Source organism: Varanus komodoensis, unplaced genomic scaffold, assembly GCF_004798865.1.
Source record: "Varanus komodoensis strain SLA01 unplaced genomic scaffold, ASM479886v1 scaffold103, whole genome shotgun sequence".
Classification (NCBI taxonomy): domain Eukaryota; kingdom Metazoa; phylum Chordata; class Lepidosauria; order Squamata; family Varanidae; genus Varanus; species Varanus komodoensis.
This window is the reverse complement of record NW_025335283.1, coordinates 1,144,974-1,163,729: the sequence shown is the minus strand read 5'-3', so window position 1 is coordinate 1,163,729 and position 18,756 is coordinate 1,144,974. Positions and strand designations below refer to the sequence as shown.

Here is an 18,756-nt window from a genome sequence, read left to right as displayed (position 1 = left end):
CCCCCCTTTCTTTTTTTGGGGGGGGGGGGGGGGGGGCTCGCTGCCCCAGTGCTCTCCCCTTTCCCTTTGCAGGGCTGGTAGCTTGCGCTCGTTGCATGCGCAGGCCGTGCTGCTCCTAGGTAAGAAGATGCCCTTTGCGCAGACGTTGTGGAAGGCCACCGCGGATCTTCTCGGGGCATTCTTTGTGCCACTTCTGCGAATCTGTCTGGTGGGCTGCTGTGATGCCCCGTGCTTCCTCCTGTCTCCACTGCGGCTCCACAGCACAGCCCTACCAGTCAATGGGAGCGTGTTGCAAGGAAGAATTCAAAGGTGGGGGTGGAACTAGAGGGGAAAAGAAGAAACTATTACGGACCTCCCTCTTGACCTCCCTTGCTGAGCTCCACCACCAGGTTTGCTCTCCCAGGGAGCTTGGCTGCTAGTATCTCGGAGGCCCTAGACCAGCTGGGGCAGCTTCCACTCAGCTAGGAACCAGGAACCAGAGTGGATCAGCCCACACACAGCTGCTGCTAACCACGCAGCTGATCAGGCACTCGCTCTCAGACGGAGACAACCTTTGCCCAGCTCCAGGCGTCCACCACCGCACTTGTTCTCTAGGAATTCCCCGGGGCCACAGTCAGTGCATAAGCGCCTTCAGTCCCCAGGACAGAGTTCATTTGGTCTTGTGGGGCACCCAATGCAGGAAAAGCGGGAGGAGTCAGGAAAAGGCATTGCATGCATAGTTTGCAGGGGGTCTCTTGTGCATGATGCAGGGAATGAAAGGGACCTGTCAGCCAAGCTTCCATTTTGTCCTTGGGGGGAGCTCGGAGGAACAAGCAGAAAGCAAGATCAGAACCGGGCAATGACAGCTTGTCCTGGCTGTCTATTATTTGTTTTCAAATCAATCAGTCAGTCAATCAATCTGCATTCTGCACCAAATTGTGGCATCAGTTTAAGCCAAATGTTGCAATCTGTGCAATGAAGCTGCTTTCTGCTTATTTGGCATTATTCATTGTGCTGGTCACGGCCCAAGGTAAGTCACTAGCCAAGCCCGGCTACTGACACTCCAAATTCCCAGCCACCAGGCATCTTGTATTGCTTGCCTCTTAGACCTTAGCAGATGCTGTTAAGGGGTCTTTGCTTCTTTAAACATCAAGTTGAGCATTTTAGGGAGCCCAGTTCTGCGTCCAGCACCACAGTCTTTTTTCAGACCTTGTGTAGAATTTTCAGTATATGGGATTCTGGGAGAGTATCCACCCTGGGGACTGACCTGAAGTGAGGCATCTTTTTATCCTCCTTGGCCAATCCAAAGACTCAGCTTGACGCTGGCCAGGATCTGGGAGAGGCTGCAGCAGCGCTGGAAAAATTGTTCTGGCGTGCCAGGGTGGCCAGCACTTGAAGTCCAGCTCCTGTGAGACCCACCACTGACCCACACAAAGAAGGAGCTCCTTGGCTCTCGGGGGCAGTGGAGCCCAGCCTGCCCAAGAGTCAGAGTGCAAAGCCAGGGGCAGCGCAAGCCTATCACTGCTCGGCTGCATCGAGACGGGCGCCGGAGGGCTCTGCTTCTCTGCCACGAGGCTGCAAGCTGCACCCCCCTTGCAGTTGATGTGGGAAAAGCCGTGCTGGCTGCTTCTCCGAGGCTACGCATGTGAACTGGGGAAGGGTGCTGGGGGCATTCCAGGGATGGGGCGAGGCGCGGAGGAGAGAGGAGATGGAAGAGGCCTGTGCCCCCGAGATGCGCACAGGCCTGGAAGTGCTGCGGCCTCCCATCCCCCACTCTGAGGCACGGCCCTTCGGCAGCCGAGTGGCCCATCCCAACACTTTGTGGAAGAAGCCCTTCCTCTCTGCACGGCTCTGCGCTGGGCAGTGTCCCCCGTCCTCCGAGCGTCTCCGCGGGGCTGCTCCCTTCACGTCCCCCGGGAGGCACACGGGCTCCTCCTTTCCACGCCTGCCTTTCTAACGAACCTTCCCTCTGCTCTTTCTCAGGCCATGGCAATGGGGATGATGACCGAGTACTACCACTTCATCTTCACCACACTGGTAAAGTGCCTGGGCACGCGCGCTCGCCTTGCTTCCGGCCAGGCAGGGCAGGGGGCGGGGGCCTCTGCATCGCGGCGGGGGGCCCTGGCGGGTGGGGCAGCTCATGCGCTTAGCCTGCCCAGAGCGGTCCCCCACCCCTCCGGCCAAGGGGTTTGTGGCGGGGATACTCTCCCCTGTAAATCAAGGTTGCAACAGTAAGACCTTTTCCTTGAACCGAGCTCCCACCCACAGACCACTGAATGTAACTGAATTTGTGATGCAAATTCAATATTCAGATTGCGGTGGGTGATAACACAAAGCACAGTTAGTTGCTTGCAGCTGGTCTCACCACCCTCCCTGTAAGGTAGTCCTGTGCCAGTGCCTGGAAACAGCTTGGGCATAGGCTGGGGTACTGCAAATAGGGAATGGGGTTCCCCCCCCCCACGAGGCCAGGTGTGCCATCTGGGGATTCTCCTAGATCCAACCTTGACCCCAGGGGTAGGGAGGGGCAGCTGCCCCCGTGCTTTGCAATGGCTTAGGCCGCTATGCCAGCTGTGGTCCTTCATTGCAGACCTCCAGGCGAGTCCTAAACATTTGCAGCCGTTGGGCAGGAGGCTTTCGCTGTGAATATGTATCACTGCAGTCGCTTTTGGCTCTGCTGGAACTCCCGCTCTGCACCAGGAGCTTTTCCTTCACCATTCGTTCCACTACATAACCTCTAGGTGGTGCAGTGCTATAGTGGTATATTTTAAGTACACAAGCAGAGAAAGATGATTTCTTTCACCTCCACAAAATTATTCTCCATTTTCCAGCTCCAGAAGAAAGAAAAAATAGGAAAGTTCTCTTGTTAAAAAAAACCCCTGAAACTGAAGGGCCACAACGCTGCCTAAAGAACCAATTCTGAGTAGAGAATGAGGAATGCATAACAAATGTCTCACATACAGAACCTGCTTTGCTTATAATGGAGGCAGGATTTTATCAGCTGTGTGGTGCCACCTAGTCTTAATGGTTACTGCTCTCACTGTTTTCTTGTGCTTTGTGGTTTGGTCCCTTTTCCATAACTTGCTTGCTGCTAATAACAGGCAGGGAGGGAAGGAGGGGGGGCTGGCAGGGGATGCATGGGGGGGGGGTCCTGACTGTGACCTGGCGGGCATCTTTCTTTTCATCCGTGCATGGCCTGTGCTTCCTCCATCCTGGCTTCAGGTGCAGCCTACCTGAGCCTTGCAGGTAGCCTCAATCCAGGTGCCTCTGGGGCCCCCTGGGGGCTGCACCCCAAGCCCTCTGGACACGCACCGGGACCAGAACTCATTCCCCAGAGCAAGTCTTACTGTGGCAACCTCTACATTCGGTTCTGAAAGCTCACATCATCCCTCCAAAATAAGGAGACATTTTAATTACCGCCGCCACCGTTATCTCTGGGTAGCAGCTTTACTTTACTCTCTGATAACCTCTCCTTAATCAGCCCCAGCTGAGGTCTTGGAACATTTCTTCCAAATAAGTAAAAGCGGGAAGGTGAACAGGAAGAAGGGGGTGCAAGAGGAGGGAGCAAGAAAAAATTATAATAAATTAATAGATAAGCAATTACAATTAGTGCCACTTCCCTGAAATAACAGCTGCACCGTGGGAAAGATATTTTAAGCTGTTTCGCCTCCAGGCGTGGCTCTTGTCAGAGTGGTCACTTCTGCTCAGTAAGGCCTGCGGGGCGGCTGCGTTCATTGGCTTCGCGACACTAAAAGACCCCCGTGGGCTTCAGATGCCTCCGATCGGCAGTCGGCAAGGAGGAGCCGCATGCTGCAGGGTGGGGGGCCGGAATGTGGCAAGCCGCACAAGGGGCCACCTGCCCACGGCTGCCGGGCCCGCGGTGCTGGCACCTCACTCGCCGTGGGAACAGCTCCCGCGAGGGGGGCGGCAAGGAGGACCCCTTGTTCCGTGCCCGAGCTAGTTGCCGAGGACGGGACATTCAGGAGCTGCTGCCCCAGTGGGAAAGGCCTCCCTTCTCCCACAGCAGCCCTTCCAGAATCCTGGGAGTTCCTCGGGCGCTCGGCAAGTGCCCCCCAGCGAGGGGCCAGGGGCTTCCCAGAGGCGCTCTGCTCGCCATTGCTGGCCCCCTGCTGCAGCGTCGTGGGCCCTGCCCCCCAGGCTCCAAGCCAGGAGCAGGACGGCAGCCCGCCTCCAAGCCTGCACGGTTGCAGTGCCTGCTGGTACCCGTAGCTTCAAACAGGAACAAATAGCTTTCTTTCAGAACCTATTAGGGTCATCATGCCGATTGTAACTAATTAGTGAACAGCTGTTAGGGTTAAAGTGGAAGAGAAGCAGAGGGGCAAAGGGATAAATAAGATGAGAAAGTTAATATAGAGATTGGAACGGACTGATTGTAATCAATTTTTTAGTAGTGCAAAACGACTGGAGAAGGAAAAAGAACAAAAACTAAAAACCTAAATTAAAACATTGCAATGTCTGAATCAATTGTAAAAAGTTCCATATATATTATATCTCTTCTATATATTAGGATATAATAGAATGTATTACTGCTGTTAAAATCATGTTTCATTGGACCACCACATGTTGAAGATCACAGGAGCAGAGCTGGGGTCAGACTAGATGGCTCAGGACCCCTTCTGACTCACTTTTTCCCTATGCTTCTGTGTTTCATAAAATACAACAAAATCCCTATTTATCCATTTCTAAATTATGCCTAAAGATCATGCATTCAAACATCCAAAGTTTCATTAAACCCTCCGTGCATTGTGTTATTACAGGTGGCCATTTATCTTTATAATGTTGTAATATTCGTCCTGTAGCTGTTAAAAGGGTGCACAAAATCCATTTGTGTTGACCTTGCGTTAAATTCCAGGAAATAGGTAGATAATTCAAAAGAGCATATGTAACCATGAATATTAAAGGACTTTCCATCCTAAGGTTTAGCCGAATTGCTGCCTCCTCGCCAAAGAAAGCTGCCACCGGGCATTGCCAGAGGGGAGACGCTTCAAGCTGCACTGCACCTCCAGTGATGGGGTGAATTAATTAGCCCCTCATCAAAAGGGTGCTGTGGCATCCAATATACTCAAACTACCCTTTAATTCAGTTTGAAAGAGGTTCCACTGCCCTGGTCTAAGCTAAAGCCGAAGAGGCAAGTTGGGATGGAGGGGGGAGGGACTGTCCAGCGAGGCGAGCGAGCCCCGAGCCCCTGGGCACTGCTCTGAGGGGAAGCAGGACAGTGGCTGGGAAGGAAACGTCCCAGGGAATGTTCCCCAACCAGTGACGTCTCCAGTGTGGAATGAGCCCCTCAGAGGCAGAGCAAGAGGCAGGGAAGGGCTCCCGACATGCCAGGAGCAGAACCAGTCCGAAGAACTCACCCCTGCTTCCCTCTTCTGAGGCATCCTTATAGATAGAACAGAACATCGTCCCAGTGTTCACCACCGACATAGCCGGGGCTTCTTTCAGTGTCTTACGATCTTGGCCGTGTCCTCACCAAACTCCCGTGCCTCCATCTTTTTGCAGTCTCACAGTGATGCAGCAAGCATGGCGTTCCCATGACTTCAGGTCATGCCTGGAGGTGGCCACAATTAAGCTAAATGTGCTAAATGAGTTTTGCTGCTTGCAAACATTTAAAACTTTTTCATATGGTTTGGTGATAATGTGTAATTAATCATTGTAATTAACTGATGCATGGCACAGAAATGCCTGCCAGCTGCAATGGAAAGTAATTTCCTCCCACCCCTTAAAGCAGCACTGGGGGGTCCCGGCATCTACAGAATCCCACGGGAGGCTGAGCTTCAGGAAGTGCCATGAGCTTCCTCTGCAGGCATCTGCTCACCCTCAGCTTGGCGTGCCCCCATCTCCGCAGCCTGCCCCCCTTGCAACCAAGGCTGAAATCGCGCTTAGAGGGCAGTGGGCAATCACTGAAACAGACTCTTTCTCTTTTTTGAAAGGATCTTTATGCCTTAGATCTGGAGCAGTATCGCTACTCGGGAGTAAACCTGACTGGCTTCCGCATCCTGAACGTGGAGAACCCACACGTCTCCGCCATCGTCGACAAATGGGCAATGGAGCGCTTGCAGGCTGCCCCCAAGCCTGAGCCGGGGCTGGTCGCCGGCGTGATGATGGTACGGCGCTCCCTCTGGGCTCGCCGCCCTGCGAGTTGCGGTGGGCCTCCCGGGACGGCCCCCCTCCGCCCCCTGCGCCCGCCCAGCCAACGCGGCTCCCTTTACTTTAGACAGACGCTGCCCTCCTGTACGACGCGGTGCACATCGTCTCCGTGTGCTACCAGCGGGCCCCCCAGATGACCGTCAACTCCCTGCAGTGCCACCGGCACAAGGCCTGGCGGTTCGGCGGGCGCTTCATGAACTTCATCAAGGAGGTAAGGGGGCCCGGGCAGAAGCGCCGCCTCCTTCGACCCGGCTAGAGGTCCCGGGGCCTTTCAGCCACGTGCGCCCTGGGCGCTGTCGACTCGACTCGGCAGCTCTCCGCCAAGGGTCTGGCAGGGAATCACAGAAGAGTCACGCGGGAAGGTCAGGGAGAATCCGGGGGAGACGAGTGCTCGCCAGTCTATTCGCAGGGCAGCCCAGAATAAGCAAGAAGGCGGGGAAGGAAAGGGTTGCTGCCCCCCCACCTGGGGAGTACGCCTCCTGCTCTGCAGGCCTCGGGGGCTCCTGCAGCCACGCTCAGTCCAAGGCGGCTGCTCAGCCCCGGCCCTGCCCTGCCCTGCCCTGCCTGAGAGAGGAACCCCGGCCAGGCCCCTGGGGCGTCGTCAGGGCCCCTGCTCCACGAGGGTGCCCAGTGAAAGAGCCGGCGGGCACCCTTGGGAGCCTTGGCCCAGCCCAGCACCATCTCTCCGTTCACCTCGCGCCTCGTGGGCTGCTCATGATCCAAGGCAGCCTTCTCCAACCTGGGGCCCTTCCGAGTTCGGGAGCTCAGCCCCGTTGGGGCGAGGCAGCATGGCCAAAGGTCGGGAACGCTGCAAGCAGATGGCGCCTGGTGGAGGGCTGCTGGTCTGCAAGAGGGACGGCTGCTGGAGCACCCCCGCCCCAGGCCAGAGCCAGAGCCAGAGCCAGCCCTTCCTTGCCGGCTTCGCAGGGCGGCCGGCAGGGCGGCCGGTGCTGGGCTGGAGCCCTGAGAAGGAGCCGGCGAGGCGGGGCACGTCCCGGCCTTCTGAAATGGTGGCAGTGCCTGCAAAGGCAGAGTGGGCTGGCCCAGCGATGTACCAGGGAGCAGACCGGGGCCCTGGCCCAAGAACCTGGGCTAGCTGCCTGGGCCACTTGACCCACTCCCTTTCTCGGGGCTAGTCCTGAACAACCACCGCTGGCTGGAGAGGGGCAGGGCCTGGCTTGAGAGACGGGATTGCTGTGAGGAGAGGAGGCGGTCTGGAGTGCTCGCCAGGTTGCCAAGGAGAGGCGCGAGGGCTGACCCGTCATTGTGTGCGTGACATTCAGAGCATCTCATTCAGGAGCTTCTGAGGCTGGCAGAGCAAGGCAGAAAAACGGCCACGTTTGGCCTCGAGTTCCCACCCGCCTCAGCCAGCAAGGCTGCTGCTCGACCAGGAAGCACTGTTTTCCCAGGAGCCCTTTTCTCACTCTTCTGGCCAACATCATTGTTGAATTCTTGGTACTCAGTGTTTTTGTGCTGCTCTCCTGGGCTTTTTCGTGTTCGATTTGTGGCAATTGCTTTGCAATAAACTTCCTGTGGATGATATCCCGCTAGACACAATGGCTGAGCCTTTCCTCTCGCTGTGCCGTGCCTCGGAACACGGCCGGCTGGAGGACAGCGGCGGAAGGCTGTTCAGGGCATCTGTGGCATCGGATTGCCTCCCTTTGCACCACCACGAGCCTCGATACGCCTGTGCTTCCAGCATGCCTCCGCTCGTGGTCTGGTGCTGGTGACCTGCTCCATGGGATCGCCATATGTGCCCAGTTTCAAAGCAGTTGATAAATATGGTCATAGGTACAGCAAGTTAAAAAGAGCTGGCACACGATACATTCACTTTTTAAAAATAATGCATCCATTTATTCATCCAAAGCCATCCAGGCCCCCCCGAGTGGTTTGCAGAGGGCAAAACTAAACCATTTCCTGCCTGCAAGCCGGCAGTCCAAGGCATACAGCACCAGGGAAGAGGGCGGGAGGAGAACAAACAGCCAGGCATTCAGGCACCGCTTGGCTGCAGCTTCTAGCAGGTCACGGGGTGGATCTAAGCATGGCACAAGGCCTGCAGCTTCCTTCTGCTCAGGGCCACAGAAATGGCCAAGCAGGGAGCAACCCTCGTGCAGGCACTGGGAGCAAGTTTCTGCCACACGGCAGTGGGCATCCCTGGGGAAGGTCGTCCTCCACTGCTCCAATGAAGTTCTGAGCGGCGCTGCCGAGGCAAACGGGCCCCTTTCCTGCCTCCTTGGCGCCTGGGGCAACTCTGAGGCAAAGCTTGGCCCGACCCCGGAGCGGGGGGCCACCGGGACAGTGCTGTGGCGGGAAGGTCTCGCAGCCGGGGATGCACTGCGGCAGTTTTCCTTTGCACTCCGAGGCAGCATGGGCCTTGAGCTGTGGGCTTGCGGAGCATTGCCAGAAAGGGGCACAGCAAGGCAAATATATCCGGTAAGACGTGGGAACGGTCCGAACTGGCCCCCTGCGTCAAGCCCAGGTTTAATGCCCCCACCCGCACCCCACACTCCCTCCAGTCCTGCCCTGGCTGGGGCCTGTGCCTCCTCTAGAGCGCGGCTGGGCCCTCTGCAGCCTTCCGGCTGTTTGGCCATGACCCCCTTCAGCCTTAGCCAGTGTAGCCAGTGCAGAGGGGTGCAGGCTGTAGTCCGAGGCATCTGGAGGGACACAGGCTGCCCAGCCCCCCGCGGAGTAATGTGTAGCCTGGTCCCACGGGACCTGGGAGGAAGCACGGGATGCGCTGGTGGGGAAATCCGAGCTCCCCAAAGCGGGGCACGGGGTTCCCCTGCCTGCTCCTGCCTTCCACGCAGGGAGATAAGGGAGCGCTGGGGACGGCGGCCTCGCTCAGCTGTTCCACAGGGCGGCAGGGAGGGGGCCGCGCTAGGAGGGCACCCAGAGCACCTCCAGGGCCACTTGCGCCACCTGCGGCCTCTTCGGGAAGGGGAGAGCGGCTGGAGAGCGCAGAAGGCGGGCAGCCCGGGAGGCAGCTTCCTCCTCAGTGCTGATGGTAAAAGGGCCGGCGATCCTTCTGGGCCATGCGCTGGCTGCCGTTGGCGTTAAGCGCCGAATTTGTTAAACTGGCCTGGCTGTCCCTAGAAAGCACTGATGCAATCAGCTCGGCTCGCCCGGCCTGGCCAGACTGAGGCTGTGGGCCGCTCACCGCAGGAGGGCCGGGCAAGCGCCTTGGGGCCGCCTGTCCGGGTTCTTGGTGCTCTTGGGGTGCCTCAGAAACGCCCGGCAGCCGCCGCCTGGCCTGGCTGTCGCACACCGGTGCAGGCGGCTCGGCTCTGCTCGGCTCCACTTCCGTCGCGAAGATGGCCTTCTGCTTGGAGCCTCCCTGAGGACACATCTTGCCGGAGTATAACCCCCGTTTGCAGCAGTGGGTCTGCAAGTGCAGAGCTAGTTGAGAGCACGGGAAGTGTCAATCCTGGGAATGAACGGAGCCGAGTGGAGAGGATGCGCTGGGCAGGAGAGTGCTGGCAGCGGGGTCACCGGGCTGCCGCCACGCCTGGAGCCGCAGAAAGGAGGCCCGGTGGATCCACACGGAGCGGGGCCCCGGGGGAGGGCGGCCGGACCTCCTCTTCGCGTTTCAGCTCGCATTGTTGCTCTTCTCACGGCAGCGAGTGATTTGCCGCTTGTTAATTGCCCTGTAAACAGCATAGGCAGAAGGGCAGCAAAATATGAAAAACAACAACAACAACAACCTGAGTGTGGCATTGGGAGGGACCCCGGCCCCGGACCTGCCCTTGGGCCAAGCATCTGCAGCACAGAAGGGAGAGGAAAGCCCCCCAGGCGCCTGCAGGCCCCGGACGGAGCTGGGCAGGCGCCTGGCCCGGGGCCCGGCATGCACGGCTCCCTCCCTGGGCTGCTCAGGCTGCCCTTGCAGAAGCTCAAGGGCCAGAGGCAGCTGATCCGTGCCCCCACCATGCCCCCACCCTGGGGCACCGCCTGCAGCTGTGCGGTGCACTCGCGCATGTGCTGCGCATGCCAGAGAGAGTGTCTTGGAGTATCTGGTGCTGCTGGATGTTGCGGGCAGCTGACTTCCTTTCGCAGAAGGGGAGAGCCAGCAAAGAGGTGTGGCTGGATGGAGATAACCCCTGGGGAGTTCGTGTGGCCGCAGCAGTGGGGCAGGAAGGGCTAATTGCTGGAAAGCCAGAAGGCTAAAGGAGCTGGGTTGGGACATCCCCCCACCCTGGCCAGCCTGCCCAAGCTGAACCCCGGTGGTGCAGTAGTGGGGGCAACTTGTACAGAGAGTAAACGGCACCCCGCACATGCCCAGAGGCTTCCCATGCCTGGCGTGCTGAGCCCCGGTATTGCTAAACCGTGCAAGGAAGCGTTGCTGAGCCCCGTTTGTCCGGCCACACAGGGGCTGCTCTCTGCGCCTTGGCGCCTGGCAGGCGTGACGTCAGAGGCGGCCCTCCAGCCACTGGCCCGGCCTCCACTGGCGTGACGTCAGTCCCCTGCACAGCGGGACCTGAAGGTCTGTGTGTAAACCCGGGCCGTACGCACTCTGAGCAACGGCAGCCCCTCGGGTTCATCGACGCTGCTTTCGGGGGCAGTGAGGCAATGCGGCTGAGCAGAGGCCTCGAAGGAGCTGGGCAAGCTGTGCTTCCCGCGCCCCTGCTCCCCGCGTGCGTGTGGGCGTTCGCTGCTGCCCTCGCCAGCGCTCTTGTTCCCTCCAGGCCCAGTGGGAAGGCCTGACCGGGCGCATCACCTTCAACAAGTCCAGTGGCCTGAGGACCGACTTTGACCTGGACATCATCAGCCTCAAGGAGGACGGGCTGGAAAAGGTGGGCAGGGCGGGCTTGCATCCCTTTGCCCCGGGGCCCCTTCCTTCCCTCCCTCCCTCCCTCCCTCCCTCCAGCGTGGCTTGGGGCCCTCCGGGCGTTCTTGCCCACAGTGCCCATCGTCCCGGCCACTCCGCAGTGCCAGGCCTCTGGAGGGTCTGAGGTGGCCAGCCCGGATGCGGCGGGCAAGGCTGCCGGGGGGGGGGGCACCCCGTGGGTGGGCCTCCCTGGAGCACGGGCGGTGGAGCCACTGGCTGGGCCATGCGGGGCGCCGCTCAGCTCGTTCCTGACACAGGCACGCCTCCTTTTTAAAACTGGGCATCACGCAGGCATTTTAGAGTGCATCTCTTTGGTATCTTCTTACACTGAGCAAACCCAATCAAAATGGGCGAAGAATGAGGGGCGGGCGGGCGGGCAGGACCTTTGGGGGCTGCTGTGGAGAAAAAACATCTCCCTCCCCCGCTGTCTGCCCCAGACTCTTGAGACTTTCTGGCCTTTCCCCTGGCCTTCTGGAGGGACGTGATCCCGGTCTTCTTCCACCATCGACCCTCGTTCAGGCCAAACGGAGACGAAAGGATGCCCGGGTTTCCGGTTCATTTCCATGATTTCCCGAGAGTTCACCGCATGTGTGCGCACGCTCTTCCTCCTGAGTGTGCGTGTAAGCCCCTTGTTAGCTCAGGAGAGACTTTGGAGTGTCCCTGGCAAATCTCTGTGGATCAGAGACATTAAATTCTTGCCAACAGATAATCTGAATTAACGCCGTTCCCAAACCCGGAGCAAATCCCACTATGTACTCTCGCATTATTTTTAATAGCTTACATTTGCAGAGGTTTAGCTGTGGTTGTCTGGTCCTCCTTGCCTCTTGCAACTCCACAGATTATGGCAGCATTAATCACACGCAGGCACGAATCCTGCCTCTCTGAAGCCATACAGCAGTGCCGGCTGTGGAATGGCTGACAGCGCTGGCGATCGCCAGAAGCAGCAGCGGCAGTCAGGCAGGCCCACGCAGAGCCCCTTCCGTCCGTCCGTCCGTCCGTCCTTCCTTCCTTCCTTCCTTCCTTCCTTCCTTCCTTCCTTCCTTCCTTCCTTTGCCAAATGCATTTTGCACTCTGCCGTGGGAAGCATGCCTGTTGCTTGCTTCCCATCACATCCACTCATATTCTTGAGGCCCGTAGATGGTTGCAGGGTGGAAGAGAAGATTGGTGACAAGCCAGTGGCTTCTGCACAAGCAGCCGGCATCTTGTGCAGCTCCTGGAAGGCGTTCCTGGATGTTTCTCAGGCGGCAAAGCAGCCAGGTGGTTGCACAGATTTGAAAAAATCTAAAGAAAGAGTAGTAAGAAAAACAGAGCCCACTGCTGGCAGCGAGTGATGGTGGGACTGGAGCCCTCGCCTTATCTCAGCTGCTCCAGGTGAAACTTTGAAATGTGGCTCCCGCCTCCTACATTATTTTTCCAGAACTGTTCAGTCTGCCTGCGAAAATGCTCAAAAATCGCCCCTGGGCAGAGTGTGCCCCCCATTTTTTGCTGATACTTATTTGGCTTCCCAGTTGCGAGACCTCTCCCAGGTGAGCAGCCAAGCAGAGAAATAAACATCATTTGCTCCGGTCTCTCATGCATTAGCTTTTTCGGAGCAAGCCCTAATAATTCTTTCGAGCCTTACAGCAAAAGAGCAAAACTGTGAGGTTTACAACATGGTGGCTGCTTGGGTTGTGTAGTCCTTGGCGTGAGGCTGGGTGTGAGTGCCTGCCTTTCCAGTGCCGCTCACTGGAGCTGGACTCGGGGGGGGGGGGGGGGGGCGGGTGCTCACATCCTGATCCTGTTAATTGAAGTAAGAGTTTCTGCAAAGATGGCCCAGCTCCCGCTCCCGCTTCTTGCATGACAGTGGCCTGCGAGCTCACTCCATCCCCATCCCAGACTTTTAGAATCTCTGGCCACCCTCCTGCCCCCTCTTCCAGGCTTCGGTCAGAGGCCCTTGGGCAAGAGCTGACTCCTTTCGGCCTTTGCTTCCACCACAGGTTGGCGTGTGGAGCCCGTCTGAGGGACTGAACATCACCGAAATCTCCCGAAGGCAAGGCCCCAACGTGACCGATTCTCTGACCAACAGGTCCCTGGTTGTCACCACAGTCCTGGTAGGTGCCTGAGGACTTTCCCTCAATGCTCCCAGTGGGGCTGTGCCTTGTCCTCCTATTTCCTACTTGCTGCTTACAGGCCTGGGTTCAAATGGGGGGCACATGAGGAACCTAAAGAGTGTTCAGTCTGAACGATGTGTCCACATGGATGGTTTGTTATGACTATTAACTTCTGTAGCACCCAAGGTTGAAACACTTGCATGCGATTGTCCTGGCCATTCTCCTCCCCTCCTTCTAAAGAGACGCAGGTGATGGCTTTATAACTAGAAGACTTTGCTCTGCCCACGCTAACCAGCTCTAAAGTACAAGTGAAGAGCACTGCAGAAGTCAGCGGCCAAAGGAACGAGCAGTTAGAATCTGAGCGCTGGAGAAAAGTGTCTTAATGAGAAGAAGCTAATTCCAGCCGGAATAGCCCTGCTCCCTGCAAACGGAAAGGTGGCGCCCTGGCTTGGAGCAGCGCCACGGACACCTCTGCACTTGCCTGCCCTGCACCACGGATGGTGCCCAGGCTGCCTGCCTCCTCATCGGCAGGCTCACCAAGTTTTCCCTCATATTTAAGTAGTATGTTTATTGCTGTGCAATCAAACGATGATTGCAAATACGATTATGCAATTCAAAATAAAATAAAATACACATGAGGTTAAGCGACATACTGGCAACAGAATAAAATGTATGCTGGAAACTCTCTGGTTCTCAGACCAGAGCTCTGGGGCGGCTGGCCCAGGAACCTCAGCCTGGCACGCTGCCCCTGCCCCCCCCCCCCCACAGGATCCGCTCCCACACCCCTTGTGGACTGCGCTCCAGGAGGGTGGGCGGTCCCTGCAGCAATGCACTGCTGCACAGGGTGGGGTGGTGCAGGGGTCCCAGGGGACGTCCTTGGGTGGCAGCCCCTTCAGCCTTGCTCTGCAACGGGGAGGGCGCAGGCTGCAGCCCTGGCTGGGCCACACAGGCCCTGGGGCAATCGTGCACCCCGCACCCCTCCCAGCCCGCTCAGAGTGTTGGAGGAGGGCCTCATGGCTGGGGAAACAGGCGCCGAGCATTCCTGTCCGGGGCGAGCTGCTCGGGGAGGGCAGGCCAGTGCAGCAGGGGTGCCAGTCTGCAGGACACCCGTGCTCCTTCACCCGCTGCCCCCAGCAGCCGGCGTGGGTCTGACGGGAGGATCAGGTGAGGCGTGCAGCAGCGAGCGCCCTGGGTTACGCTGACCTTCCCAGGCCACCTCCCTGGGCCTCCAGGGCACGGCCACCCTCCCGCGGCCGCCATGCCCCAGAGGCGCCTGGAGCCACAGCAAAGCCTTGTCCCTGCCATTCTCCCCCACAACACTCAGCGCCCCGGCTCCCACCCCAGCACACGCGCACACCGAGGCCGGGCGAGGCCGAAGCGGCAGCGCAGCCTGGCGCGACCCGCTGTGCCGGCAGCACACCGGTGCTCGGCGGGGCCCCGCGGGCGCAGCCACCCACGCACCGGCCAGGCTCCCGGTCAGGCGCGCTCTGCTCCGCCTTCCGTGAATCACGACGAGGCCGGCTGCCCAGAGTCAGGTGAGGCCTGCTCAGTGCCGGCTCTTGTGTGAGCGGGCAGAGATGGGGAGGCTGTTGTGAGCCACCTCGCCAAATCCGCGCACGCGGCTCTTCCCCGGCAGCCTCTGTCCCGGTGGCTTTTGAAAGCCTCTGCGGAGACGGGGCAGTGCCGGGTGCCGGTCCTTGTGCCATTTCGCCAGTAGGGAGAGGCCTCGGCCATCCGATCGGCCACAGCCACTGCCTGCTGCCGATCAGGAATCCCAACCGCCTTTTCCGCCATTTGCGCCCAAGTGCTGATCGGCCGCAGCAGTCTCCTCCGGGCCAGGCCAGCCTAGGAGGTGATCTTGGCAGAGAGGTCAGGCTGGCTGCTGGGAGAGCCCGGCCTCAGCCCTCCTTCCTGCCTCTGGTTCCCACACAAGGGGGCTCTCTGCACTTCATCCTCAGGAGCAACCCACAAGGAAGGACTTTCAGCGTATTCCTTGCAAGCTGCTTCTGCTGCAGGCACCTCTTGTGCTCAGACACGCGTCACCCCATCCCAAATGCCTGGGATTACAGGGAGAGATGCAGAGCGACATGTGATTTCTACGACAACTTTACTGAAACCAAGCGCAGTGCGTGAGGTTCAGTCCATGCACCTTGTCACAGGCCGCCTGTTTCCGGTGCAGCAGCAAAAGTGCTGGCCGCTGGCCAGGCCACGGACTCGGCAGCCGGGGCTGTGCTGTGTGTGCCCCTGCCTGGCCTGGAGTTCTGCGGATTGTGGCTCTTGCACACATTCACCCCCACGAGGCCTTGCACCATGCGAGAATCCGTGTCTGCCTGCCACCGGGCAGTTTGCAAACTACCCCTGGGGCAGCCCTGCGCCCAGCAGTCATCGGGAGCAGGCCCAGTGGGAGTCCAGAGCAGTGCTCTCTCCCTCAGTGCTCCGCAGGAATGCTGCCGGGCCTCCAGTCCAAAGCAGGTGGCAGTGCTGGCCGGAGGAGCGCCTCCTCCCGGCAGGGGGAGCGGTGAGTCCTGGCTGGGCACAGTGGTGGGCAGCAGCCCTCACTTGAGGCTCCTTGTGAGTAGGTGCAAACAGCAGGCTCTGCTTTGCTCTCCCACTTTGCTGTGACGGTTTCCAGGTAGTGGCAGGGAGGGGAGGGCTCCGTGCCCGGTTGTTGTGGGGTGCATCTGGGGGAGAGCGGCAGCTTCCCCACGGGGCGGCTTCCTGCGTTGTGTGGGCCCCACTGCGGGTCCTCCAGCGCAGGCGCACCGGGCTCCTCCTGCCCTCCCAGAAAGCCCCCTTCCTTTGCCTGCTGGCGGTCGTGTGGCTCCGCTTCCCCTACGAGGCCCATCTCGGAGCTCGTGCTCTCTACGGCGCTCCCCTTCCGGGCCTTACAGACTGCCCGCATCCCCTGCTTGCCTTGGCACGCAAATACCATTTTTCACTGCTTCAGGCTTTTCCCTTCAGCGGCGTTGGTGTTTCAGAGGAGTGTAAGAACAGCCCTGCGGGATCCAGGGCAGGGTCCCTCCAGGCCGGCACTCGTGCCCCCGGAAGCCAGCCGGCAGGAGGACGCAAGGCCTCTGCCCACCCAAGCTCCTCAGCAACCTTCCTTTGCCAATGCTCTCCCCCTCCGACCTCGGAAACCGCTCTGCCCCCAGTGGGCCAGCGCATGAGTTGGCATGAGCAGCCCCTTGGCTCTCCTTTCCACTGGGCCGCTTGCTGGGGGGAGCTTGGGAGTTTTCTGGATGCCCACCGAGTGTGCCAATGCCGTGTCCTGCAGGTTCTGCTCCCGCGCAGGAGTGGGGGGACCCACGAGGGCCGGTGGGCCAGACATTGCCCATGTCGGAGCACTGCATCTCCTGGGGCAGCATGCTGGGCGGGGGCGGCGGGGAGAGAGCTGATGCAGAAAGTCAGCTCTCTGCTGCGTCTAGGGGTGAGTCTCCGTACTCTTTTGTGGGTTGACGGTGGTTGGTAAAGGAATGGACCAGCTCTCGGGCTGTCCAGATGAATCCTGCCAGCAAATTGGCCTCAGTTCGAGCAAAAAGGGATTGTGGCAGCCTGGTCATGCGCCTTCCTTTCAGCCACATGCAATTCCAAGAAATTGCCCAAGTCACAGCGGGGTCACCCTTCTTATCTGGGCCAGCCCAGTGCAGCTGGCAAGCGAGTCTTTGAGTCCCCCAGGCCCTTGTCAGCCCACATCCTCCTGTACTGGTTCTAAGCCCCCTTCCCAGTGGCTGCCCTCCAAGTTGTGGTCTCCAGGGTGGCGTGTGTGCTGCGGGGATGTGCTGAGCTCGGGTGCAGGGAAGCTGGCGTGGATGTGTGTCTTGACCACCATGCTGCTGAATTTGGGGCTGGAGCGAGGAACTGAACGATCGGACTCGGGCTGGCCTGTCTCGTTTCCTGGGAAGCCGGCTGCATGCCCTCCCGGCAGCCCTGCTTCTGAGCACAGGCGAAAGACTTGGCTCCACGTCTAGCGCATTGTTTGCATCCCAGTTTCAACTGGGAGTTCTCCCAGGATACTTTCTTGAGCTTCCCTTTTGCCAGGGAGCACCACAGCTGCCCGGAGAAGGCAGGAAGGGGGCCTCTCCGCACACCTCTTCCATCGATGACCCGGACTGGACTCATGCTTCAGACCTTCAGCAAAGCTGCCAGAGCACCCTCGCCCTACCTCCGTGAGGGCGGGATGCTCCCTGGGCCAAAGATGGGGTGGTGCTGCTCGGGCGCTTCTGCATGTACAGCTGGACCCTCTGCAAAAGCCTGCCCTGCAGGGCGGTCCCGGAAAGCAGTGCGGGAGGGGCAGCGCTGTGGCTCAGGCCAGGGGGAAGGGGGAGGCTGGGCCGCCCTGCCCGGCCTCTGGACAAGCGGTTGCCCTGAGCATCCCCTCCACCTGTGCCAGCAGCCTCGCTCCGAGAGCACAGCAGACGCAAAGCCAGCAAAGCCCGCCACGGTGCAGGCATGCGGAGGCGCATCGCAGCAGGTTCCCTGCATTCAGCACCAATTCTGTTTCCACCAGAAGCGAGTGTGTGTGCACCCCACACACACCTGGCTCACACGCCCCTTGCCGGCATGCTGCTGTGATGCTGGAAGGAGTGAGGGGAGCAAGATGCCTGCGAGTCCCCCCCCCACTCGGAATTTTGGTGCGTCTTTCTCGGGAGACTGGCGGGACCTTGCTCCGGCGTTGGAACCGGCGTTCCAAATATGGAGATCCTGAACACGTGTGAGTGATGGATGGCACCCGGCACGTGCCGGTCTGAGCTGGTCTGACTCCTCTGGGCTGCAGAGAAAGAGCCTCTCGAAGCCGCAGGCAGAGACCGCGAATTCTTCTGGCTCAGCAGGAGGAGAGCATGCGCTCTCATCCTCAGCTGCTGGCCAGTAAAGTGGGAAATCTCACACAGTTACGCACAACGGTCATAATCCAAGGTGAGTCTTTTTAACAAGCCACTGAATTCACAGACCGTTTTCCCGCGTGACTTTGTCTTCGTTCGCAGCCAGCAGAACTGGTAAAGCACCTTGCAGATTTAACGTGCTTTAATGATGGAACGCGGCAGTTCTTGTCGCCAAGCTGTCTGCAGGCTGTTCATGCCGGAGAAGAAGCGCCTGCCTGGGGCCTGGGGCTTCCCTCGAGGACTCGTGGGCTCGGGGTGTGCAGTGTCTCTGTGAACGCCTTCGCTTTTCTCTCCCTCACTCCGCTGCACAGGAGGAGCCGTTTGTCATGTTCGCCAAGTCCGACACGGTCCTCACCGGAAACGGGCGCTTCGAGGGGTACTGCATCGACCTCCTCACCGAGGTCTCCCGCATCCTGGGCTTCTCCTATGAGATCCGGTTAGTGGAGGACGGGAAGTACGGCGCCCAGGATGAGAAGGGGCAGTGGAACGGCATGATCAGGGAGCTGATCGATCACGTAAGTAAGAGCGGTGGAGCCTCCACCCGTGCGACTCCCACTTTGCTCCCTGGCCATTGCTTTGCTTCTTTCACATGCCTGTGCCGGCCTCTCTGCTCAAAACTGGATGCCGTGCGATTAACACGGATAAGGACACCAGAAACAAAGCAAACAGAAGCAAGCAAGCAGCCGATAAAAGCCCAGATCCCAGCCACCGCCTCCTTCAGACCTTACTTTCTGACCAAGGTTAGGCTGGAAATTTGGGGACTTTTTTGTGGAAACTGGGGAGAGGGAGTCCAATTGTTGCTTGCAAGTTGCTTCGCTAG

The 18,756-nt window shown here is 59.1% G+C and overlaps 1 protein-coding gene across 1 annotated transcript in view; it reads left to right on the top strand.

Annotated features, from left to right (window-relative positions):
• Window positions 1–18,756, top strand: part of GRIK3 (glutamate ionotropic receptor kainate type subunit 3) — a 112,268-nt gene that overhangs the window by 45,350 nt on the left and 48,162 nt on the right. Inside the window, exons 5-10 of the mRNA XM_044419473.1 lie at window positions 1,963–2,016; window positions 5,928–6,101; window positions 6,212–6,355; window positions 10,824–10,931; window positions 12,943–13,056; window positions 18,248–18,451. Of these exons, the coding sequence (XP_044275408.1) occupies window positions 1,963–2,016; window positions 5,928–6,101; window positions 6,212–6,355; window positions 10,824–10,931; window positions 12,943–13,056; window positions 18,248–18,451 (798 nt within the window). The remainder of the gene's footprint in view (window positions 1–1,962; window positions 2,017–5,927; window positions 6,102–6,211; window positions 6,356–10,823; window positions 10,932–12,942; window positions 13,057–18,247; window positions 18,452–18,756) is intronic.